Consider the following 26,500-nt stretch of genomic DNA (forward strand, 5'->3'; position numbering starts at 1 on the left):
GGGGGGGGGTGCATGCCGAAAATGGAGCCTGGGAGGGCCGCACCTAGCCTTCCCAAGCTCCATTTTCACTGGCAGAGGGTGGCAGGTGGCTGTCGCAACTGAAAATGGAGCTCTGGAGCCCGTTTTCACTGGCAGAGCACTTGGGCCACCACAGACACCCCGACACGAGTGACTTCAGGCTGGCCATGCCCACCCCAGCCCCTGAGGTCAAACGCAACCCTGATGTGGCCTTCAATGAAATCGAGTTTGACACCCCTACACCACTACATCTCTTTGTGACTTCAGGCTGGCCACGCCTACCCCAGCCCCTGAGGTCAAACGCAACCCTGATGTGGCCCTCAATGAAATCAAGTTTGACACCCCTGCACCCCTGCACTACTACATCTCTTTGTGACTTCAGGCTGGCCACGCCCACCCCAGCCCGAGGTCAAATGCAACCCTGATGTGGCCCTCAATGAAATCTAATTTGACACTCTTGCACTACTACATCTCTTTGTGAGTCCTATGGGGTTGATGAGCTCCCTTCCCCTCTCGACTCGTGTGGTTGTTGGCTATTTTAAATGCTTGTCTTGTACTTGTGTGTTCCCTTTCCCGTTTGAGTTGTTCGCCGACCTGAGTCCCCCAGGGAATAGGGCGGCATATAAATAAAACAAATCTCAAATCTATCTCTATTTCCAGAGAACAGTAACAATAAATTATTGTTAATAAGCCTAAGGCTGCTTCAATTTCTCAAACTAACAGAAGCCACCTTCCATCTTACTGCCACTCTCCCAATACCACCACATCCAACTGTCTCTCTGCTCAGCTTTTATAAACACAGGTTGCTGGACTGGCTAAGGAGAACTCTTAAAGGGACAGGGCACCGCCAGCTCAGGTGCCAGCCATTTTGCAGGCAATCAGCCTTCTCACAACGTCTCTAAACTAGGATTTTAACTCATGCATTGATTTAAATATCTCGGGCAATATATTCATTTTTACAGTACAATTGTGGTAAGCCCTAGCCAGGAAAATCTTCAGTTCTTGCACCTTTCAAGGTCTTGTTTTATTTCTTTCCATATTTTTTAACAAACACTTTGGAAACTGTCTTCATCATCTCACATCCGATAAAGCCCTGAACGTTTCCCTGGGGTTTGTTTTTTTCTTGTTAGATCACAAATCGCTCTCTTCTTTCACGTAATGTTGTTCTTTAGAAGTTAAAACACCTTTTGTTTTCTTCTTGATAATTCTGCATCGAGAAAGGCAGCCAAAAACCTTTGATTACTTTTATCATCTGCCATGTTACAGCGTTGTGGTTGTGTAACTGTAAATGCTAGACATCTGCAAAACATTCTATCACCTCACTGCTGATAAGAACCAGAGGCTTACAAGGCACTTAGAAGAAGCACAGTGAATAAAAGCGCAGCTGGCAAAGCTAAAGGAAAAGTGGGGAACGATGGCTCCTTTATGACTTGTGAACTTCAACTCCCAGAATTCCTGAACCAGCATGACGTCCACAAGGCACCAAAGGGCCATCGTTCCCCACTCCTGAACTAAAGGATAGTGGGCAGAGTTCCATGCAGAGAAGCGTTTTCTAATCGCAGTAATTGATTTATAGACAATCGTGGTTAAGAATGTCCAACTTAAGGTCAACCCTGATACAGGTAGTTCTCAACTTACAACAACTGAGCCCAATATTTTTGCTGTTCAGCGAATTTTACTCTATTTTCAACCTTTTGTGCCAAAGTTGTTAAGTGAATCACTGCAGTTGTTAAGTTGACACGGTTGTTAAGTAAATCTGGCTTCCCCATTGACTTTCCTTGTCAGAAGGTTACAAAAAGTGATCGCATGACCCCTTGCACACTGCAACCATCATAAATATGAACCAGCTGCAATCCCTAGGGATGTAAGTGTGAATTAAATGTGAGTTAAATGAATAGCACAGCTGTTAAGCCAAGTTGGGCCAAGCTGTAAGTCAATGCCACTGTAACTCTGAATGGTCGCTTAAACAAACAGTTATAAGTCAAGGACTACCTGTGTATCATTACCGTATTTTTCAGAGTATAAGATGCACCTTTCCCCCCCCCACCCCCAAAAAAGAGGGTGAAAATCTGGGTGCATCTTATACACTGAATACAGCATTTTTGGCCTCCTGAAACTCTGCCCCCTTCGCAAAAATGGACGCGCAGAGGGCTTGGGAGGCCTGCAAAGTGCTCCTGGGGGCTGGGGAGGGCAAAAATTAGCAAAAAATGGACTGTTTTTTGCTCGCTTTTGCCCCCTCAGCCCCCAGAACGCTACAAGCCTCCTAAAGATTATGCATTCCCTTTTTTTGGGGGGGGGGGGAACAGCATCTCAAACTCTCTGCATGCCGTTTTTCACAAAAAATGAGGCGTGCAGAGGGTTTGGGAGGTCTGCAGAGTGCAAAAGCTTTTTTTTTAACTTACTTCTTCAAAATCTTGGTGCGCCTTATACTCCGAAAAATACAGTATATGGGTAGTCCTTGACATGATCACAACTGAGTCCCAAATTTCTGTTAGGTGAGATATTCGTTAAGTGCACTTGCTAAATTAGTAACAGGAGTTGTTAAGTGAATCTGTATTCCCTGTTGACATTGCTGGTCAGAAGACCTCAAAAGGTGATCTTATGATCTCGGGACACCGCAACCGTCATAAATAGGAATCGCCAGTTGCCAAGCACCTGAATTTTGATGACATGGCCAGGGGGTGTGCTGTAGCGGTTGTTAAGTGTGGAAAAAATGGTCATAAGGCACCTTTTTTCAGTGATGTTGTAACTTTGAACGGTCACTAAATGAACCGTCATAAGTCGAGGACTACCTGTATTGAACGGAGAACCATGTTGCATCCCTGGCAAAGCTGCCTTGAGCTATGCTGTGGCTGGAATGTAGCCCATAAAAGACAAACCATTGTTTCTGGTTGAAAATTCTGGGAAAGAAAAAAACGCCACTTCAGGCTAAGGAAAAAACAGAGAAGGGAAACACTCACAAAAATCACCATGATGACGAAGGCTGCAACGTAGGAAGTCCTGGCCATCCACATGCTGATGAAACGGTAGTGTTCCCCAGACACCACATTGCGAAGGAAACCTGTCGTTACCAGTAAGAAAAAAAATAGGGGAGGGGGGAATATAAAAACATGAGGAATGGAGGAATTCATTCATTCAACAACGTTTTATAAATATTTAATAATAACAGAGTTGGAAGGGACCTTGGAGGTTTTCTAGTCCAATCCCCTGCTCAGGAAGGAAACCCTACACTACTTTAGACAGGTGGCTATCCAACATCTTCTTAAAAACATCCAGTGTTGGAGCATTCACAACTTCTGGAGGCAAGATGTTCCACTGATTAATTGTTCTAACTGTCAGGAAATTTCTCCTTAGTTCTCGGTTGCTTCTCTCCTTGATTAGTTTCCACCCATTGCTTCTTGTCCTGCCCTCAGGTGCTTTGGAGAATAGTTTGACTCCCTCTTCTTTGTGGCAGCCCCTGAGATATTGGAACGCTGCTATCATCTCTCCCCTATTCCTTTTGCATTTGAGCATGCAAGAAGGGACAGGAAAAGAAAAAGGGAAAGAGGAAAGGCAAATAAAAAATGGGAAGATGGGAAGACAGCAAGGAAGGAAAAATAAGGAAAGAGGGGAAGGAAGAAGAAAGGAGAAGGAAGAAGGAAAGAAAAAAAAAGAAGGGAGGGAGGGAGGAAGATTATAATGAGAGTGAGTGAGGGTCTCAGGGAAGTCCTCCTTAGCACTTGGCCACCACAGGTGCCCCCCCTACATGTATGACATTAAGCTGGCCACACCCACCTTGGCCATGCCCACCCGCCCGCCCACCCCTGGCCCTTCAGGATCAAATACAACCCTGATCCTGCCCTCAATGACTCAGGTTTGACACCCCTGGTATAGGATCTCCTACTTGAGCAGGGGGCTGGACTAAAAGACCCTTCCAATTCTATTCCAATTAATGTTGATGTCAATACTGAAGCAAACTTGGCTGGGGCCTCTTTGAGATTTCAGAGTTGCCACTAAGTGGGAGGGAAATAGTTAGCTGGGGTTTTGCAGTCAAAATAAAAAGTTTTCCTGTGGGAACCAAGGTCATTCCAACAGGTGACTGAGAGAGGAGGAGCGAAGAACCAAACAACTGTCAGCACTTCTATTGGACCATGTGACTGATGACCTGGGGAAAGGGGGAAAACTTTCTCTTTTAATGAAGTGAAAACCACGGGAACATTCAGAGTCGGTTTTCTCCAGTTGTGCCAAATGTGATGTATCCAATCAAATTGTTCTTTGAGGCATCTACCTGCCTCTGAGTTCTGCTTTCTATGGGTGCATTACTTAGAACGCTGACAGTTAATTGACAACCCACTAATCCCAAATCAACAATATGGTGCACCATGAACAATAACGATGGTAGAATACCCTCTGTTAATATGCACACAAACATGTACGCACACATATAAACAGTGTATTCACACAGGCACATCTATCTCCCCCCTCCAACACATACACACACACAGCCACATTTACTTCTTCCCCAGGGGTGGGTTCCGGGCGGTACGGCCCGGTACAGGTGTACTGGTGGTAGCTGGGAGCAGTGACCACCGTACCGGAACGGTGGCTCGTTGGACCCACCTTCCCGCCAGCATTCCTTACCGCTTTTTGAGGGAAACGGGCCAACTGCACACGCGCACACAGCCCCTGCACAACCTCCACCAAGCAGCTGGGGCGTCACAGGGCGATGGCATGTGCATGAGTGCGCAGCGCGTGTACCCGAGGACGCCCAGCCCCGTCGCAGCATACCAGTTGCGACGGGATCCGGAACCCACCACTGCTCTTCTCCCATCACCTCAAAGAAATAAACCTAAAGACTGCTAAGAATGAGCAAAAATCTAGAAAGGAAACCAACAGCCTAGGCCAGGACCCTCCAACCTTGACCACTTTTAAGACTTGTGGACTTCAACTCCAGGAATTCTGGGAGTTGAAGTCCACAAGTCTTAAAGTGGCTATGGTTGGAGGGTCCTGGCCTAGAGCGCAATTTCCCCAGCAATCAACAGCCAGAGTAAAAGGAAATTGCACTCAATGAATAATCGGGGAAGAATTAATATCCTAACCAAGAAATTTACAAAGGAGGAGAACAAGCTGCTCTATAAAAACTCCCAGCAAGCTCTTCTCCCTTGCACTGATGAAGTAACCTAGCCTGGCAGTGAAAATATATATTCAGATGTATAATAAAATATTAGTGTTAAGAGCCAGTTTGATTCAGTTGTTAAAGAGGCCTTGTAGGAGTCAGGAGTATCAGTTCTAATCCTGCCTTAGTCCTGGAAGCCAAGATAGGCCTGGTTTATCTTGGGCCACAACCTCCTTCTCAAACCTAGAAGACAGTGGGAAAAATACCGTATTTTTTGGACTATAAGGCGTGCCGGAGTATAAGACGCACCAAGATTTTGAAGAGCTGAATTTAAAAATAGTTTTTCACTCTGCAGGCCTCCCAAAACCTCTGCACTCGTTTTTTGTGAAGAATGGGGCATGCAGAGAATTTGAGAAGCCTGCAAAGTGCTCCTGGGGGGCTGGGGAAGGGCAAAAACAAGCAAAAAACGGCCCATTTTTCACCAAAAAACAAACAAACAGGACATGCATAGGGTTTGGGAGGCTTGTAGAGTGCTGCTTGGGGCTGGGGGGGGGGGGGGCAAAAACAAGCAAAAAATGACCCCGTTTTTTGCAAAGAAAAAACAGGGCATGCATAGGCTTTTGGAGGCTTGTACAGTGCTGCTGGGGGTGGGGGAGCAAAAACGAGCAAAAAATGATCCATTTTTCACTCAATTTTGCCCTCCCAAGCCCCCAGGAGCACTTTGCAGGCCTCCCAAACCCTCTGCTTGTCCATTTTTGCAAAGGGGGCGAGGTTTCGGGAGGCCAAAAATGCTGTATCCAGTGTATACGATGTACCCAGATTTTCACCCTCTTTTTGGGGAGGAAAAGGTGCGTCTTATACTCTGAAAAATATGGCACTTCCTAGAAAACACAATGGCTTCATCCTGTAGTCACCAGGAATCAAGTCTGACTAAAGACACACAGACATTCAAAATAGGCAGTTGTTCTTCATCGTGACAAACAAAAGGAGGAAAAAACACAGGCAGTCCTCAACTTACAATGGTTCATTTAGGGACTGTTCAAAGTTACAATGGCTTTGAAAAAAAGTGACCTATGACCATTCTTCAGACTTACGACCAAGGCACATCTCTATGGTCACGGGATCAAAATTTGAATGCTTTGACAACTGATTCATCTTTATGACAGTTGCAGTGTCCTGGGGTCATGTGATCCCCTTTTGCGACCGTCAGACAAGCAATGTCAACGGGGAAAGCCAGATTCACTTAACAAAGCGGTCCAAAGTCCTCTTTTCTGAGGAGAGCAACTTTTGCATCTCATTTGGAAACTAAGGACCCAGAGTATGGAGGAAGAATGGAGAGGCCAATCAAGCACAGTAATCCCACGGTCATTGAACCAGTTTTTGGTGCTTTTGGCTTTTGCTTCCTTCTGCAGATGAGATTTATGGGGATGCTGACTTCATTTTCCAGCTGCCCACACTGCCAAAAGCACCAAAACCTGGTCCGATGACTGTGGGATTACTGTGCTTGATTGGCCAGCAAACTCACCTGACCTGAACCCCATAGAGAATCTATGGGGCATTGCCAAGAGAAAGATATAGCGGCTGTGACCAGGGGGGCATTCGCCCAGGTACGCCTGGTGCGCCAGTTGCGACCCTACCTGAATCGGGAGGCCCTCACAACAGTCACTCGGGCCCTTGTGACCTCTAGGCTGGAATACTGCAACGTGCTCTACATGGGGCTGCCCTTGAGGAGCATCCGGCGACTTCAGTTAGTGCAGAACGCAGCCGCGCGAGTGATTGCGGGTGTACCTCGATTCACCCGCATTACACCTATCCTCCGCGAGCTGCGCTGGCTACCTGTCGATCTCCGGATGCGCTTCAAGGTGCTATTGATCACCCATAAAGCCCTACATGGCAGTGGATCTGGATACTTGAGAGACCGCCTTCTGCCAATTACCTCCCTACGACCTATAAGATCTCATAGATTAGGCCTCCTCCGTATTCCATCGGCCAGCCAGTGTCGGCTGGCAACCACAAGGAGGAGGGCCTTCTCAGCAGTGGCCCCGACCCTTTGGAACGAGCTCCCCGTAGAGATTCGTACTCTCTCCACCGTCCAGGCCTTCCGCATAGCCTTGAAGAACTGGCTCGCCCGTCAGGCCTGGGGATAAGGACTGTTACCCCGCCCGAATGTAGTATGCATGTTGTTTGCTATTTTATTATGTGTTGTAACCTCAATGTTGTATTCCCCCCTCCCTTGGTTTTCTGTGAGCCGCCCTGAGTCCCCTCAGGGAAAAGGGCGGCCTACAAATACAAATAAAACCATAAAAAAAAACCATAAGATGAGAGACATGAGACCGAACAATGCAGAAGAGCTAAAGGCCGCTATTGAAGCATCCTGGTCTTCGATAACACCTCAGCAGTGCCACAGGCTGATAGCTTCCATGCCACAGCGCATTGAGGCAGTAATTGCTGCAAAAGGGGCCCAAACCAAGTACTGAGTACATATGCATTCTTATACTTTTCAGAGGTCCGATATTGTTCTATGTACAATCCTTGTTTTATTGATTGCATGTAATATTCTAATTTTCTGAGATGGTAGATTTGGGTTTTTTCATGAGCTGTACGCCATAATCATCACAATTATGACAAATAACGGCTTGAACTATCTTGCTTTGTACGTAATGTCTTATCTCATATATTAGTTTCACCTTTTAAGTTGCATTACTGAAATAAACGAACTTTTTCGCGATATTCTAATTTTTTCGACTTTCACCTGTATACTGCTTCAAATTGCTTTACAGCCCTCTCTAAGCGGTTTACAGAGTCAGCCTCTAGCCCCCAACAATCTGGGTCCTCATTTTACCGACCTCGGAAGGATGGAAGGCTGAGCAAACCTTGAGCCTGATGAGATTTGAACTGCTGTAGCGTGCAGTACTGCACTCTAACCACTGCGCCACCCCAGCTCTCAATTATGGTAGTAACCTCAAGCACCAATCACTCTCCCAAAAGGACACTCAACACTTTTTGACAGCCTAAAGAAAGTTCCAGGCATGTTCCATAAGCCTAGGTCTAATTTTGCTAAATTTGCATCCACATGTGGTTTACCAGTCCACAAAGAGAAGCAATGAAGCTTGTTCTACCCATGAGATTTTTCAAGCGTGTCTATTTTGGCTCCTGAGATGTTTCGTTTTCTTTTCGGCCCTAGTGATTAGGAATTTTAAAAATGGGGTGTAAAGATGTTATTCTATTACTGAAGCCCCACAACCTCTGTTTCATTGGGGGAGAGGGGGATGTCTGGAGGTCCTCCCCCCAAAAATCACCAAAGAGCAATATTAGAGAGGCAATCTTTCAAGACTTTAAAACAAGCATCTAAAGTTTTCATTTTTTTTTCTCTAGAAACCAAGGCTGACACAACACAGCACCTGTATCGTTTTCCAAAGGGCCAGTCTCCAACCAATTTGAAACCTTGCCCCTCTATCTAAACGGGGCTGGGCCTTTAAAACACTCAGCTCTCCGAGAGAATGTAATCTAACTAAGATTATTTAACAAGCACAACTCCCTCTCCAAGGCCCAAGCAGAAGAACTGCATTCCAGAAAGCATAGCTAAGGCTTTCATGCCCGCAAACAATGAGCAAATTATAAATAGGAAGAAGATAACCACACTCATAACTTTTAAGCAAGTGCTGGCCTGCTACCTATTACCACAGCTTTAATTTAGATTCCTGTATGGAGCAGGGAGTTGGACTGATTCCAATTCTGTGACATTTTGTCATACGGGGGGGAGGGGGGGAATTGGCTCAGCCACAATTGTGCAAATGAAAGTAGTGGGATAATTGTTCCACAAATACACACAGCCATTCCAGGGATAAACAAGGAGTCCTTATGATCACAATTGTGACCAGAATTTCCGTGGCTAAGCAAGACAACATTAAGTTAAGGGAGTCGCACCGGGTTTTTGACAATCTTTTTTTTTTTTTGCCATGGTTGTTAAACAAATCACTAGGGTTGTTACGGGAATCACAGGATTGTTGAGTGAATCCAGTTTCCCTTATAGAGTTTGCTTGCTGGAAGTCGGCTGAGAAGATCGCAAATGATGATCTCATGATCCATCGTAAATACATGCCAAGCACCCGGATTTTGATCACGTGGTCATGGGGATCTTACGATGATCATGTCCTGACCTAGGCTTCCCAAGATCATGAAGCCAACTCCTCATCCTGATAAAACCTCTTTTATTTAGTTTAAATGAATTTCTCTCCAGCAAAGTCCTGGCCAACCGTCTTTCAAGATATTCCACAACTACAGATGTTTATCAGGCTTGGGGAGCTGCCAGGCTGATATCTTCCAAACGTCATTCTGTAGCAGACAATGCTTGGCAAGAAGTCAGGAACAGATCTTCACTCTAATGAATTGAACTAATTGTCTCCTGCAAACTCCCCTCCCCTTTTGCTCCTCTTTATTCCCTATGGGAAGGGCCATTCACTGTCCACCCGTGCCTTTACTCCCTCGGAGCCCTTGTTCCTTAGCTGTTCCTTTCTCCTGGCAGCTCTGTGCATGAGCACATCGGGAACAGGCTCCAGCTGTTCTTCTGCCCCACTGATATCCGACTCCAAAGGCAGCTGATAAACTGTCACATGGCCCTGCCCCATCTCTTGCCTCTGACACAGAGCCCTCATCAGAGCCTTTCCCAGACTCCAGGGCTGGCCCATGTTCCTCCCCAACCTCCTCACTCTCCGAATCTGCCGCCAGCTCTGCTGGCTGCTGGCGGTCCACAACAGGTCATAAGTGTAAGAACCGATTGTAAGCCACTTTTTTCAGTGCTGCTGTCATTAAACAAATGGTTGTAAGTCAAGGACTACCTGCAACTGGATCAAGACCATCTCTCACTTCAAACAGCCGAATGTCAACATTCGCCCGCTTCTGTTTTCTGGGTTAACTTATTTCTTCAACTTCTAGACCTGCCCATCTCTACTGAGTGATTCAGGCGGCTTATAACAGGGAAAAACAATACAAAATAGAATGTAAAACATGGCCACACCTGCAGCAGCCAAGAGACCACAACAATCTGAACAATATAGCATGCCGTACTAATGCTGCAACCCACGGGCCCTTTTTCCGAACCTTTATTCTCTTCATTTTCAGCCAAGGCTTTCACACTGGACATGAGAATGTCATCGTATCCTAGGAATTCATCCAATAAGAGACGGCTGAACCTGTCTCCAAAGCATTGGTCCCGGGTGGGATCTGTAAGAAGGGTGAAGACAAGCAAAGTTAAAGTACAGTAGAAAAGACCCACAGGCAGAATCAATATCTCTCTCTCTCTCTCTCTCTCTCTCTCTCTCTCTCTCTCTCTCTCTCTCTCCCTCCCTCCCTCCCTCCCTCCCTCCCTCCCTCCCCCTTTCCCTCACACACACACCAATTGCAAAAAGTCTAACTCGGTGTTTCTCAACCATAGCCAACTTTTTACAATGTATAGACTACAATTCTCAAAATTGGGAGGCAAGGCTAGAAGGAAGAAGTAATAGTGAAGGAAAACAGGAGAAAAAAACGGTTTGGATTGAGAGAGTTACCGTATTTTTGGAGTATAAGACGCACCTTTTTCCCTCAAAAGAGGCTGAAAATCTGGGTGCATCTTATACACTGAATACAGCATTTTTTGCCTCCCGAAACCCCGCCCGCTTCACCAAAATGGCCTGCATAGCTTGTAGGAGGCTTTCAGAGAGCTCCTGGGGGCTGGGGAGGGCAGAAATGAGGAAAAAATGGGCCGCTTTTTGCTCAATTTTGCCCCCCCCCCAGCCCCCAGGAGCACTCTATAAGCCTCCTAAAGGCTATGCATGCCCTTTTTTTGACAAAAAACAATCCATTTTGGGAGGTCTGCAGAGTGCAAAAACTTTTTTTTAATATGCCTCTTCAAAATCTTGGTGCGTCTTATACTCCAAAAAATACGGTAAATCTGAACAAGGTAACAATGACCAGACTTATCCAAATTGGAAACTGAATATCAGGAAAAATAGTTTTGAAAGGGACTGGATAAGACTTTGAGCACATCGAAATAAAATCAACACTGATGATTGATTCTTCCCTGGGTCCTAGTAAGACTGATATCCGTACAAACTGGAAATGATTTTATCTTCTCTTCTTTCCTTGCAAAAACTCTATGACTTAAAGCCTATAGCAAACTCTGCCTTTGCTGTTTAATCACAAGGATTAATCAACTAACTAACTATCTAACCTTTGCCTCAAATGTTTTTCCGACTGGTGGGCCCACTGAGAACTTTAAGAGTTATGGATTCCAGCCGGATAACTGGGGACACATTTCAAAAGAAAATAAAGCATATTTCTTATTTGCTAAGGACATTTATGGGATCGCTTGGGGCCTAGAGATATTCCAAAAATGATGCTGGAGGCTGGTGCTCTGTTTAGTAGCTTGTCAGTTTTCTGTTTCTTTAAGGAAAAAGAACATTTTGATAAAATATTGGCTAGGTTAAGGAGACTGATGGGGCGGGCATTCCTGAGTATCATGCTGGGGAATCCCGTGGCTAAAGGAGAAAATGCTAGCCTCCTCCATTCTGCAGCCTGGTGGGCCTCATGTGCCACAGAATCAGGATTCCCATTTTCTATTTTTAAATTTTGGGCTTCCTCTTAGGAGATCAAATATCCATGAGCTATTTTACCTGTACAGAGACAGTTGTGTGGAAATTCACAATTTCTTTATATGTTTGCAAGCCATGAAATGCAACGAACAATTACTTGCAAATGCTGTCTGTGCTCCCAGATAGTCAAGGGGCATTAACTAAATTAAGTAAGCCAAACATTTAAACTAAAATAACATTCATTTTTAAAATACAGATGAAATTCTTAAGGCTAGGGGAACCAATGTCTTCTACTGTCACTCCTGCAGAGCCCCCGCTATCCCTTCTGTTTTAAAACACGAATTTCCTGTTGCTGAGACATTTCACTTTCATTTATTTTCACTTGCACTGAATGTTTGCTGGCAGCACATATAAATATCTACAGCAATAGGCAAACAAAACCCAAACCAAAATATTATACTGTGGCAGCTTGATAACTCTTCTATCTTGGTTTACAAGCTTACAAGTTGCTTAACAGAATAACAGAGTTGAAAGGGACCTTAAGCCCCAAACCCAGCCTGAAGATGGCGAGTGTATATATATATATATATATATATATATTATTCCCCTATTATTTCTATTCTCTATTTTAACTTTTTTCCCTATATCGCTGTAATATTCAAAGACATTTATTTTCTATTTTCCATCTTTAACGTGCTTTTATTCAAATTTCTCTTGTTTAGCTCTTCACATCTGTTTATATTAAAGTTTCATCCTTCATTCTTTTATTATTCAGTGTTTCAATGTACAGTTCCAGTACCAATCACAATCATTTAAACATATAGAATTAATCTATTCAATCACTCAATCCGTGTGGTTCTACTACTGTTAATACACATGTTTACATTAATATATATTCTGGGAGTTAAAAGTCCACTCATCTTCAAGCTGCCATGGTTGAGAAACACTGCCCTATACCCTTTCAGACAAATGGTTGTCCAATCTCTTCTTAAAAACCTCCAGTGTTAAGAGCACCTACAACTTCTGGAGGCTTAGCAATGGTTAAGAATGGAATGATAAAATAGAAATTTACCCAGAGTCACCACCATGACGGGAATGCTCAGACGTTGACGGGTGCTTTGGGATAATCGGAGGAATCCGTACTCAAAAGAATATTCCACAATGTATTCTTCCTGCGGCCACACTACAAATACAGCCAAAAAAAAAGTGTTTTAGAAGACCAGGATGGAAGAAATAAAGACGCAGTTTAGAAATGTTTGTTCAAATGATAACGAAAATCAGAGCAGGCATTTGTGATGTCAAGATGTTTCACTCCAATTGCATGGACAGGCAACGTTTTTTTAAAGACTGCATTCTTTGTGTTTTATAGATTGACCTCTGGGCTCCTTCAGTGGGCACATTTGAAAAAGTAAGCCCACTTCAATGGTTTGTTTTTTCTGAACAGGGCTGCCGGGTGTAAATGTAGCAAATAAGACATCAATTGGGGTTTTGAAGAATCCTGCTTTACTATAAACTGTGTACATGAGCTAATTTTGCAGCGTTAGGCTCCTTCTGCAGGCTCAGGTTACTATTGGCCGTTCCTAAATCCTCATCCCGTAGATATATACTGGACAAGATATCCGAATATCTACTCCAGCATGGCAAATAATCAAAGTTATTGAGAGCTGCAGGCCAGGGATTTTGGGGGAATCCAATGGTGGGAATGTCAAAGCAATAACCAATAATCTGACTTTTTGTACCCTTTACTAAGTAGAAATGCAAACTGGGATTCGCACAAATTCCAGGTAGATTTCAGAAGAAATGAGCCAGAACTTTTCGGACCAGATAAAAAATGTAAACTTCTGATTTCAGGTGTGACTGGTCTTAATGAAGAGTGAAATGTAAGTATAAGAGTATAAGAATAGCTCTGCTGGATCAGGTTACAAGCCCTTCCACTGTGTCATCCAGCAGCATTTGAGACTCTCCCAAGCCTATATTGGAAAGTAATACCCCACTTCAGGAACCTGTACACAGGTAGTCCTTGACTTACGGCCACAATTAAGCCCAGAATTTATATGGCTGAGACATGTATTAAGTGAGTTTTGCTCCATTTCTACACCCTTTCTCGTCACAGTTCTTAAGTGAATCACTGCAGTTGTTATGTTAGTAACATAGTTAAGTGGAACTGGCTTCACGCTTGATTTTACTTGTCAAAAGGTGATCACGTGACCTTAGGACATTGCGACGGTCATAAATATGAGTTCGGTTGCCAAGCGTCCGAATTTTGATCACACGACCTTGGAGATGCAGCAATGTTTGTAAAAATAGCCTTAAGTCACTTTCTTCCATGCTGTTGCAACTATGAACGATCACTAAATGAACTGCTGTTGAGAACTCTGATTCAAGTAGTGGCAAACACTTGTATTCGTAACCTTTGGTAGATTGGCCCTCTCTGAACCTCACCATTCTCTCGTCACAGCCATCCAAATTACCTGTCACTGTTACACTAAAGCGGCAAAACAGCAAAGTTGGCAATTAAATTATCTGGATGGATGAAAAGATGTTTTTTTCTATCAGGGCAACCTGGTCTACCCAGACCAGACAGCCCCAATCCAGGAACCTTCGCAGACAGTTGCTTTCGCAACAAACTACTTTTGTGTGTGTTAAATTGATATTTACCAACAAAGAAATAAAGGGAGACTAGTATAGATCTAAGGGAGGCAATGGCTCAGTGGCTAAGACGCTGAGCTTGTCAATCAGAAAGGTCGGCAGTTCAGCGGTTCGAATCCCTAGTGCCGCCTAATGGAGTGAGCTCCCATTATTTGCCCCAGCTTCTGCCAATCTAGCAGTTCGAGAGCATGTAAAAATGCAAGTAGGAAAATCGGAACCATCTTTGGTGGGAAGGTAACAGCGTTCCATGCGCCTTCAGCATTTAATCATGCCATCCACAGGACCACGAAGAGGTCTTCGGACAGCGCTGACTCTTTGGCTTTGAAACGGAGATGAGCACTGCCCCCTAGAGTCAGGAACGACTAGCACGTATGTGCAAAGGGAACCTTTACCTTTTTAGTATACATCTATTTCTATCTATCTATCTATCTATCTATCTATCTATCTATCTATCTATCTATCTATCTATCTATCATCTATCCATTCATCCATCCATCTTTCTTTCTTTTTCTTTCTATCATCTATCTATCTATCTATCTATCATCTATCTATCTATCTATCTATCTATCTATCTATCTATCTATCTATCTATCTATCTATATTTTTCTATCATCTATCTATCTATCTATCTATCTATCTATCTATCTATCTATCTATCTATCTATCTATCTATCTATCTATATTTTTCTATCATCTATCTATCTATCTATCTATCTATCTATCTATCTATCTATCTATCTATCTATCTATCTATCTACCTACCTACCTACCTACCTACCTACCTATCATCTGTCTGTCTGTCTATCTATCTATCTATCATCTATCTATCATCTATCTATCATCTATCTATCTATCTATCTATCTATCTATCTATCTATCTATCTATCTATCTATCTATCTACCTACCTACCTACCTACCTACCTACCTACCTATCTATCGAAAGTCTTCCCTTTAATGCTTCTTGAACCTCCATGCATTTAGCTTCAATGGATGGCCCTGAGTTTTAGCACTATGAGGGGGGAAAGGTAAATTTATTCTTCTCCATTCAATCTATGCCAGGGTTTTTCAAATTGGGTTCCCTCAGCATTGTGGAGTGTTTTACTTGATGGATTCTTGACAGACCAAGTTCAGTCAAAGGCCAATTTTCCGTCAGTGGAATTTTACATCTTGATAGTTGTTTTCTGCCCCCAGATTTTTTTTAAAAAAAAATAACAGGTTCTGCAGCCTGTACAGGTTTGAAAAGCCCTCATCCATGCCTTGCCTGAGTCTACGTATCTCCACCACCTTTCTCCTCATTCTCCTTTGTAAAAAAAAAAAATAGTTTTCCAAGAAGCTTGTTCAGAACAAGTCAGATCTTTTATAAATCCTGGTGCTTCTGAATTGTCAGGATCGTCCTGCCACCCATAATTAGACATCACCCAGAATCTCTCCTGGAGGCCATAATTGTATTGTACATCACCCGGGGTCTCTCTTGGAGGGAAATGGGCGGTTCAGAAATGTGAAAAGTAGAATCCAGTTTTTAACTTAATCCAGCTGATTATTTGGGTAGAGTTCTTTCTCTGAGTCGAAAACTCACCAGACCAAAGCTGCATCTAGCCCAGTACAGGTAGTCATTGTCTTATAACCATAATGGAGCCCCCTTTTTTTTTGCAGCGGTCATTAAGCAAACCCACTGTTCACTATGGGGCATTTTGACTGAAAATTGGATGCAAATGCCAGGGTTTGTTTTTTTTGGCAGGGGAGGAGATCATAAATTGCAATCAGCCAACAGTCAGATGCTGCTGCAAACATCCAAAAATGTGGGCCAGTTACCAAACGCCCAAAATGTAGACATGTGATCATGGAGGTAATCAGAAGCTATGAACTGATTCATAAGTACCTTTTGGGGGGAGGTCCATCGGAATGTCAAACAGTCACTAAGTGACTGCTCATAAGTCAAGAACTATCTCTATGTTGAAAACGCACAGCAGTGACATAAAAGGTAAAGGTTCCCCTTGCACATATGTGCTAGTCGTTCCCAACTCTAGGGGGCAGTGCTTATCTCCATTTCTAAGCTGAAGAGCCAGCGTTGTCTGAAGACGTCTCTGTGGTCACTTGGCCGGCATGACTAAACACCAAAGGCGCACGGAACACTGTTACCTTCCCACCAAAGATGGTTCAGATTTTTCTACTTGCATTTTTACATGCTTTCGAACTGCTAGGTTGGTAGAAGCTGGGACAAGTAACAGGAGCTCACTCCGTTACGCAGCGCTAGGGATTCGAACCGCCAAACTACTGACTTTTCTGATTGCCAAGCTCATTGTCTTAGCCACTGAGCCACCACGTCCAGTTGGCATAGGGCTACACTATTACTAACCACATGTAGTCCTCAACGTATAACCACAATTGAGCCTAGAATTTATGTTGCTAAGTGAGGCATTTCTTAAGTGAGTTTTGACCCATTTTACGACTTTACTTGCCACATTTATGAAGTGAATCACTGCAGTTGTTAAATTAGTAACACGGAGATTAAGTGAATCTGGCTTCCCCATTGACTTTGCTTGTTAGAAGGTCGCAAAAGTAGATCACGCAACCGTCCAAAATGTAAAACAATTGTCAAGCATCCGAATTTTGATCACATGACCACAGGGATGCTGCAATGGTCATAAGGGGGGGGGGGGGAATATGGTCAAAAAGTCACTTGTTTTCAGTGACTTCGAACAGTTACTAAATGAGCTGTTGTAAGTCAAGGATTACCTAGCTGTACAGTATTCAGAGTGAGGCATAGCATTTTATTTCATCCATCAAATTGTTACTTAAGGTGCAAAATAAGAATGTTTCAGCATAACAGACGGAGAAGAAATGTCCCTACAAGAAAAGTTTGTATTCTGTCTCTCCAGGATACTAATAAATGGATCCCAGACACAAATGACCCCCGAATGTCATTTCTTATGCAACATGATGCCGTTGTCTCTATTGCAATACTGTTCCGCCTTCCATATGTGCCCCTCCATCAACAAATGCAACAGAAAAGGTTCCGTTTCATATAGATCCAACAGGCAGCCACGAGCCGAGGGGATTTCTCTGGCAAGTCCCCAAGGACATTAGCCCACATGCTAGTTTAGAAGTCAAGTTAAAAGCTTTTGAATGGGGAGAGCATAGAGCAAGTGGTGGGTGGGTGGATAGATAGATGGATGGATGGATGGATGGATGGATGGATGGATGGATGGATGGATGGATAGATGGATGGATGGGAAAATGCATGCCAAAAGAAAAAAAGTGACTGATGCAAGGGGGAGAATGAGAAAAAAAAAGTGGTGTACAGATGGAACAAGATGAGAAGTTAAGAACAACGTATCTTTACCTGCTTTGGCTAGCATCTCAAATTCGGACACAGTCTCGCTGAGAGGCTGCATACCTTTAGAGGACGGCTCACTGCCAAAGGAGAATTCTTGGCTTTCGTTGGGGGACAAAACATGGGCATTACTCAGCCGAGTTGCCTTGTGGAAGATCTTAGGTTCGATATCCAGATCAAACTATCAAAGAAGGAAGAGAAAAACATACAGAGGAATTAATGACAGCATGAATAACAAGATCGTATACAACTCCTCTGGCCCCAGCCTTGATTTATTTACTTATTACAATGTTTTAACCAATTACCACTCACCTGACCTCTTTGCAGGTTACAATACTGGTAGTCCTCTTTTAGCAATGGCCAGAGATAGTGACCCTTTGCAAATGTGACAGTAATAAATGGTAATGAAAGATTCATTTTCCGCCCAATGCCCGTGTTAACGGCAATGTCAGCGTGAAACTGATTACAGTCTGGTCAGTTTCAGGCAGAAGTGACCAGCAGTTACAGTTCTAATCAACTAAGTTAGTTCACACAGCTGAGTTTGTGAACTTTAGGGAAAGGCTGTCCTGCAGAAATAAGCAGCTCAGAAAGAGGTAGATTGTATACGTAATCCCTCTGCCCTGTCCGAGGGCAAAAAAAGGAGGAAAAAAGGATCGGGCATAGGACATTGTCTCATTTGAAGAAAATGCCAGCAGTCTCTCTCTCTGTTCGCAGTCTCTCTCTCTTACATGTTCACTTAGCAACCATTTCACTTATCGACTGAGTCATCAAAACCAAATGGTTGCTAAACAAGGACTATTTGTAAAACATAGTAAAAGAGTGTAAAATCAAATACAGGTTAGTCCTTGACTTACAACCACAGTTACAACCCAAACTTTTATTGCCAAACAAGACATTTCTCAAGTGAATTTCACCCCATTTTACAACCTCTCTTGACACAGTTGTTAATTGAATCACTGCCGTTGTTAAATTAGTAACACGGTTGTCAAATGAATCTGGCTTCCCCATTGACTTTGCTGATCAGAAGGTCACAAAACGAAATCACGTGACCCCCCCAAGGACACTGCAACGGTCATAGATGTGAACCAGTTGCCAAGCATCCGAATTCTGATCATGTGACCCTGGGGATGCTGCAACGGTCGAAAGTCTGAAAAATGCTCATAAGTAACTTTCTTCAGTGCTGTTGTAACTTCGAATGAACTGTTGTAAGTTGAGGACTGCATACACAGTGGTACCTTGGTACTCAAAACTACTTTGAAATTCATTGAATTTAGTGCTCAACCCATTTTGACACAAACAATTTGCCCCGATACTCGTTTGTTTGATACTCAACATACAAGCTAGAACGTGTCAGTGTTGGCTGCCCTTGTGACTCACTATATTTTTCCTTAAGGGGAAAATATGTTTGCTACCCATTGTGCCTCCTGGAAGCAATTAATGATGAGTATCGAGGTACTATTATAAAATGCAAAATAGAAACACCACCTAAACTATTTTTCATTCAGAAAAGTGAACTATTTTTCATTCAGAGAACATACAGTATATCACAGAAGTGAGTACACGGTTTGTAAAATATTTAAGTATATCTTTTCATGTGACAACACTGAAGAAATGACACTTGGCTACAATGTAAAGTAGTGAGTATACAGCTTGTATAACAGTGTAAATGTGCTGTCCCCTCAAAATAACGCAACACACAGCCATCAATGTCCGTGTCTTACATTGTAGCCAACTGTCATTTCTTCAGTGTTGTCACACAAAAAGATATACTTAAATATTTACAAAATGTGAGGAGGGGGCGTACTTCTGTGATTTGATTTGATTTGATTATATTTCTATGCCGCCCTATTCCCAGAGGGACTCAGGGCGGCTCACAAACCAAGTAAGGGGGGGGGAGGATACAAACAGGAAGAAAGACAACGGACAAACAACAACAACAATTTAAAAACAATCAACAGCCACACAGTTCGAGCGGGGACGGGAACTCATCAGCCCCAGGCCTGTCGGAACAGCCAGGTTTTAAGGGCTTTGCGGAAAGCCTGGAGGGTGGTGAGGGTCCGAATCTCCGCGGGGAGCTCGTTCCAGAGGGCCGGAGCAGCCACAGAGAAGGCCCTCCTCCGGGTGGTAGCCAATCGGCATTGGCCGGTGGATGGAATTCGGAGGAGGCCTAGTCTGTGGGATCTAATCGGTCTGTTGGAGGTAATTGGCAGCAGGCGGTCTCTCTCTCCCACTTCTGTGATATACTGTAAATCTACCATTTTGATCATAAACATTCACACGGCACTATTTTATTGCCGGTTGTCATTTAGCATTGACAATTGAAACGGTGGTGTTTTTCATCTCTCCTCTCGAGTCTTATCAGAAGGAATATATTGGGATTATACGAAGAACAGGAAATGAAGTTAAAAAGTAAATTGAGTGCAAGCAGGAAATTCTTCCTTAAAAGGTGCTTTCCATTCGGAGGTATTTTTTTGCCAAACAAGGCAAGCCCCTTAATTAAGTTCAAACCAATCCTTGATATACTTTTTCCTCACACAGGATGAGGCCAGGAGGTAGTAGTTTAAAGGGACATACTCATGTATACTGGAGATCTTGCAAGAAGCCAGAAAAAGAAAGACAATAGCCACAATGAAAAGCAGGCAGGTAACTTTATGTCACAGACAAGGGTGGGAAGGTTAGTGAAGCACCAACAACATAAATTAGCGCTTCTCAATCTTGGCAACTTTTAAGACTTGTGGACTTCAACTCCCAGATTTCCCCCTTGGCTGGGGAATTCTGGAAGTTAAAGTCTACTCATCTTCAAGCTGCCAAAGTTGAGAAACACTGACGACGACAACAACAACAATACCGTGTTTCCCCAAAAATAAGACAGGATCTTATTTTCTTTTGACCCCTGAAATAAGCGCTTGGCCTTATTTTCGGGGAGGTCTTATTATTTTTGAGGTGCAGGAGGCGGCGAGCGTGGTCACCTCATGGCTGCTGCTGTGTTACAATATTTTTGGGGAGGGCTTATTTTCAGGGGAGGGCTTATTTTAGTGCATGCGCGCAAAAGCCCAATTGGGCTTATTATCCAGGGAGTCTTATTTTCAGGGAAACAGGGTAATAGTAATACTAGTAGTGGTGCTGGTGCTGGAGGAGGAGGAGGAGGAGGAGGAGGAGGAGGAGGAGGAGGAGGAGGAGGAGGAGGAGGAGGAGGAGAAGAAACTGCACTACTTGGAACAACATACATTTTAAAAAGATACTTGGTTGATACCTAGGATCCTGGCAGCAACCCATATCGACCATTAGTAGCAGTCAATGATATTTGTGATGCTTTTTTGAATGTTCAGTTGACTGAGTTTCATGTTTAATGAATAAAGTATATAATAAATAATAATAATAATAATAATAATAATAATAATAATAATTATACACCAGACATCACATTGGTTGAGAAAAATAAGGTCACATTCATAGACATCGCAATACCAGGTGATAGCAGGGTCGCCGAGAAGGAACATGAAAAAATCGCAAGATACCAGGACTTAAAAATCGAAATTCAACGACTATGGCACAAACCAGCAGTGGTAATTCCAGTGGTAATTGGCACACTGGGTGCTATTCCAAAAGCACTGGAATTACATTTAAAACAGTTAAAAATTGACAAAATCACCATCAGTCAAATGCAAAAAGCCGCACTGCTTGGATCTGCACGCATATTACGAAAATACGTTACGACGTCCTAGGCCCCTGGGTGGGGCCCGACTAGTAACCAATGCCAAATCCGGCGAAACAACTGGCCGCTGTGATACAATTGTACAACAACAACAACAACAACAACAACAACAACAACAATAATAATAATAATGAAGAAGAAGAAAAACATGCACTGGCTGATTATTTAAAAGAAAGTCAAGAACATCTATTAATCGAAGTAAAGAACAAAAATCTACTGAAGGCCCAACAGACGAAACAAGAATACAGAAAAGATGTGATAAAATCAAGAATGGAGAGTTGGCAGAACAAAGCACTGCATGGCCAATTTCTGGAAAAAATAAAAGATAAAGTGGACCGTGAACAAACTTGGTTATGGTTAACAACAGGTACATTAAAGAAAGAAACAGAGTCACTAATCCTGGCTGCGCAAGAACAAGCTATCCGCACAAATGCCATTAAGGCCAAAATCGAAAAATCCTCTGATGATGCCAAATGCAGACTTTGCAAAGAAGCTGATGAAACTGTCGATCACATACTCAGCTGCTGTAAAAAAATCGCGCAGACTGATTATAAATTGCGGCACAATTCAGTAGCACAAATGATCCATTGGAATTTGTGCAAAAATTATAATATTAAAACAGCAACAAACTGGTGGGAACATCAGCCTGAAAAAGTCACCGAAAATCAGATGGTCAAGATCTTGTGGGATTTCCGTATACAAACCGACAAAATACTGGCGCATAATACACCAGACATCACACTGGTTGAGAAAAATAAGGTCACATTCATAGACATCGCAATACCAGGTGATAGCAGAGTCGCCGAGAAGGAACATGAAAAAATCGCAAGATACCAGGACTTAAAAATCAAAATTCAACGACTATGGCACAAACCAGCAGTGGTAATTCCAGTGGTAATTGGCACACTGGGTGCTATTCCAAAAGCACTGGAATTACATTTAAAACAGTTAAAAATTGACAAAATCACCATCAGTCAAATGCAAAAAGCCGCACTGCTTGGATCTGCACGCATATTACGAAAATACGTTACGACGTCCTAGGCCCCTGGGTGGGGCCCGACTAGTAACCAATGCCAAATCCGGCGAAACAACTGGCCGCTGTGATACAATTGTACAATAATAATAATAATAATAATAATAATAATAATAATAATAATAATAATATCAGGAAATAACATCTGTCTATTCCAAGTCCCTGGGAAAGACTCGATAGATAAAAATGTCAAATCCAGTCCAAACAACTAGCTGATTATGTGACCAATCATAATAAATTAAATTTATATGCCACAGATGACTTGGATTACCCAGAGGCTGAGTTATGCTTTTCAGTACTAGAACATAATGGGAGTTTGAAGCATTAATGTAGCATAAGGGGGGGGAGTTGTAATGGATCTATATATAAATCAAAAACAGGAAAAGTGGACTCGGATGTTTTCCTCACCCTATTAATCAACAGAAGGTTCAAGACAAATGAAAAGCCAATTAATCATCCACATAATTATCATATAAATCAGAGGTGTGGGTTACACAGACATACCTCCCGCTCCTCAAATCTCACCGGATGTAATCATTTATGTAACACGTGTCTTGAAGTTTTATTTAAGTTCATGTGTACTCCAATTATGTAAATTAAAGATAATTTGCATATATTCCTTTCCCTGCATAATTCATCACCCTGTTTAAACCCACTTCCGAGATTTAGCTTAATTCAGCAAATCCTCTGGTTTACAGGTTGAATAGGGATTGCCAGAGCAATTAGAGGTACCATACAGAGCAGAAACATATACGCCTCTTTGAAGCGAAGTTTCTATTGCTTTCTGTATGTTGTCCCAAAGGTGCTTTTTCAGAAGGCAACTGGACTTTGTTTTTTTCTTTCGAAGATGTTTCGCTTCTCATCCAAAGTGCTTCTTCAGCTCTGACAGGATAGTGGGGAATAGAAGGATTTATATTCCTTGCAAACAGATGATAATAATGCAAGGAATATAAATCCTTCTATTCCCCACTATCCTGTCAGAGCTGAAGAAGCATCTTGGGTGAGAAGTGAAAGGTCTTCAAAAGAAAAAACAAGAAAGTCCAGTTGCCTCCTGAAAAAGCACCTTTGGGACAACCATGACCTGGATGATTGAGAATCTCTACAGTTTTTTCTGTATGTTCTGCAGCTTTTTTGTATTTTGTGGGTAGAAGGAGATCACCCTCCCAACGGGAAAGGTAACATTTGCGCTTGCAAACCCAAGTTAGCTGCAGGACATGGTGACAGTTAAAGACATCCCGAAGTTCAACTGCTAGGAGATCATGGTAAACTAGCATGTCTCCAAATAGTCGGAGACCACGACCGTGGCAGAGAGCACGTAGGCTGGTTCTACAAAACCTCTCCAGATAAGGAGAGGATGGGAACCCTCCTGTGGTTTGAATGCAAACAGACCGCAGGACAACGGTTTCCCAGAGGTTTGAGGAAGAAGACAACCCACAATTGAGACTGTCCTCTGCACCTCTATAACTGCCTGGCTTGGTTCTGCAACCCAACAAGGCAGACACAGACTTCAGAGGATAATCAGAACTGCAGAAAAAACCATTACTGTCAACCTGCCTTCCATCGAGGATCTGTACACTGCAGGAGTCAAAAAGAGGGCTGTGAAAATATTTACAGACCCCTCGCATCCTGGACATAAATTCTTTAAACTTCTATCCTCAAAACGACACAATAGAGCACTGCACACTAAGACAACTAGACACAAGGAGAGTTTTTTCCCCAGAACACCATCACTCTGCTAAACAACTAATTCCCTCAACACTGTCAAACTATTCACTAAGGCTGCATTTACTATTAGTTCCTATCACCCATCTCCTCCCATTTATGACTGCAGACTGTAACTTTATTGCTTGTATCCTTACGATTTATATTGTTTCCTAGTACGCTTTGATTGCTTATTTGCACCCTATGACTATCATTAAGTGCTGTACCTTATGATTCTTGACGAATGTATCTTGTATTTTTATGTACACTGAGAGCTTAGGCACCAAAGACAAATTCCTTGTGTGTCCAATCACACTTGGTCAATAAAGAATTCTATTCTATTCTATTCTATTCTATTCTACAACAGTTCAAAAATCAACCTTATGCTTAAGAGTTTAAAGAACTGGAATATATGGCAAAAACTGAATAAGACTGATTCAAATGAATTAAGGGTCTAGATAAATTTGAGACATTAAGACCTTAATAATGAGCTATGAAAATAATTATTATAAATAAACAGCCTTTTAACGTTGGCTTTCTGTAGTATTTTATTTTTTAATGTCTTTTGTCTTTGTCTTTATCTTTTATGATAGTAAGCCACCTACAGTTACTCTGAGGTAAGATGGCGGCCAATAAATTTTACAAATAATAAGTAAAGGAATACATTTATAGGAACTAAATTGCTGTGTCTATCCTAAGTAATAACAGAGATTTGAGAGTTTATGATTTCAGACATTGCACATCGGAGGGAACTGAAGATTTCAGCTTGCAAAGAAAAAGGAACAGCGAAACTTTGCATTTTGCTTTTTGTTAGCACTGAGGTTTTGTGAAATGACACAAAATGTTATGACATTTGAAATACTCAAGGGGATTTTTAAAGGATGGGCTCAGAAATTGGCAGCTACATCAGCAATGATCTGCATCTATGGATAGACTAGGATGTTAGCAAAGGAATGATAGATGTGAAAAAAATGTTTTGCTTAATGTAGAAATACAAGAACCCAAAATAATGGATAATTTTGTTTAAAGTATGTATTATAAGACAGAGAAGACAATTAAAATAGAAATACAAATGACCTAGATAAGGACTTTCTATTGTATATACTAAATATCCTGGTTAAAACTTTGAAAATCAAACCAAAAATACAAATGATAAAGCAAGAGGATGATGTGAATAATACTGGATTTACAACAGAGGTTTGCTAAAGCCTCAACGATAACAAAAATAAAAATTGAAATCAATTCCTAGACACTCGCTCAATAAATTAAAGCTCAAGATTGTTAGATGTAAAAGGAAGGCATATAAAGTTGGGTTGTTGTTTTTTATAACAAGGTGAAAATAATTATGTTTTCATAGAGCTCTAGTACCCTTTATAGACTTTTTGCTGATACCAGGACAAAAAGATAATGGACCTGTGTGAAGATGAGGGATAGATAATAGGAGATACTTGTTTGTAACCTTATAGGGAGTAAAGTTATCAACTTTATTAATATGTGTGATGAAGACTAGAAGTTATTTCTTTAAATATTTTGTTGTTTTTTACTTTTCTTTTTTTCCTTGCACTTTTTATTCTTTCTCTCTCTCATGGTCTTTCTGACTTAAATTTGCATTTGCTTTTAGTATTGAAATAAAAAATAAAATTTAAAAAATATTTTAAAAATAAAAACATTACGAAGTTTATCTATTGAAAAGCCAAGAGAAGCAAGTGCAGAAAAATCCCAACGGTGTTTATTAGCTTATGATGCGAGCAGTTGAGAACCCCTGTTTAGAGAGGACATTAAATGCTAGTCTCAGGCAATATCAGGAGGTAGCAATTTCTGAGACCATTCCTAACTTCAGAGCCAAAATACTTGGAAATGTCTTTTTTTTAAAAGGAGAGATAAATTGCTGGCCCATTTTAAGGGCCACCTTCATCATGCACCAGGTCCAGAAAGTAGCATCAGTCAGGCGCTCGACTAGACGTCAAAGATTCAAAGGTCCCACAGCATTTCACTCAAGAGCTCATCGGCAGCTCATTCCCAACTGATCAGATACCTGATTTCCTATTTATGTCCTCTGAATGCCACGGACTGACTTGCTTTCCAGTTTGCAAAAAGCCACCGCTTTCCTAAGCACCAGACTGATGTCACGCAGTTCCCCTGACTGCAGGCGGATGAGAAGAGGACCTCTAAAGAGATGCATGATTAGGACGCCTTGCAGCAATGCAGAAGAGGACACTTTTAAGTGCAAGTTGTTTACAAGAACAGAGCTCAGGGAAGTAGAAATTGTCACAAGGTATGTGGCTAGCACGGGCAGAAATTCCTTGTTTGCCTTGTGACCCAAGGCTGAATCAATTAAGAAATATCACATGCTGGAGGTGAGGGGGGACTAGGAAACCTGCG

General features: G+C 42.3%; 1 protein-coding gene across 2 annotated transcripts in view; it reads right to left on the reverse strand.

Annotated features, from left to right (window-relative positions):
- Positions 1-26,500, reverse strand: part of TMEM259 (transmembrane protein 259) — a 45,896-nt gene that overhangs the window by 9,658 nt on the left and 9,738 nt on the right. The window contains exons 3-6 of one of the 2 annotated variants that reach the window (XM_087703173.1): positions 17,733-17,850; positions 12,758-12,868; positions 10,214-10,336; positions 2,979-3,079 (exon numbers count right to left, since the gene is read on the reverse strand). In XM_087703173.1, the coding sequence (XP_087559299.1) occupies positions 2,979-3,079; positions 10,214-10,336; positions 12,758-12,868; positions 17,733-17,850 (453 nt within the window). Of the gene's footprint in view, positions 1-2,978; positions 3,080-10,213; positions 10,337-12,757; positions 12,869-17,678; positions 17,851-26,500 lie in introns of both variants that reach the window. The other variant, XM_087703166.1, reaches the window with a different exon arrangement.

This window comes from Thamnophis sirtalis, unplaced genomic scaffold, assembly GCF_051295495.1.
Source record: "Thamnophis sirtalis isolate CommonGarterSnake01/CBP01778 unplaced genomic scaffold, rThaSir2_p1.2 scaffold_1, whole genome shotgun sequence".
NCBI lineage: Eukaryota > Metazoa > Chordata > Lepidosauria > Squamata > Natricidae > Thamnophis > Thamnophis sirtalis.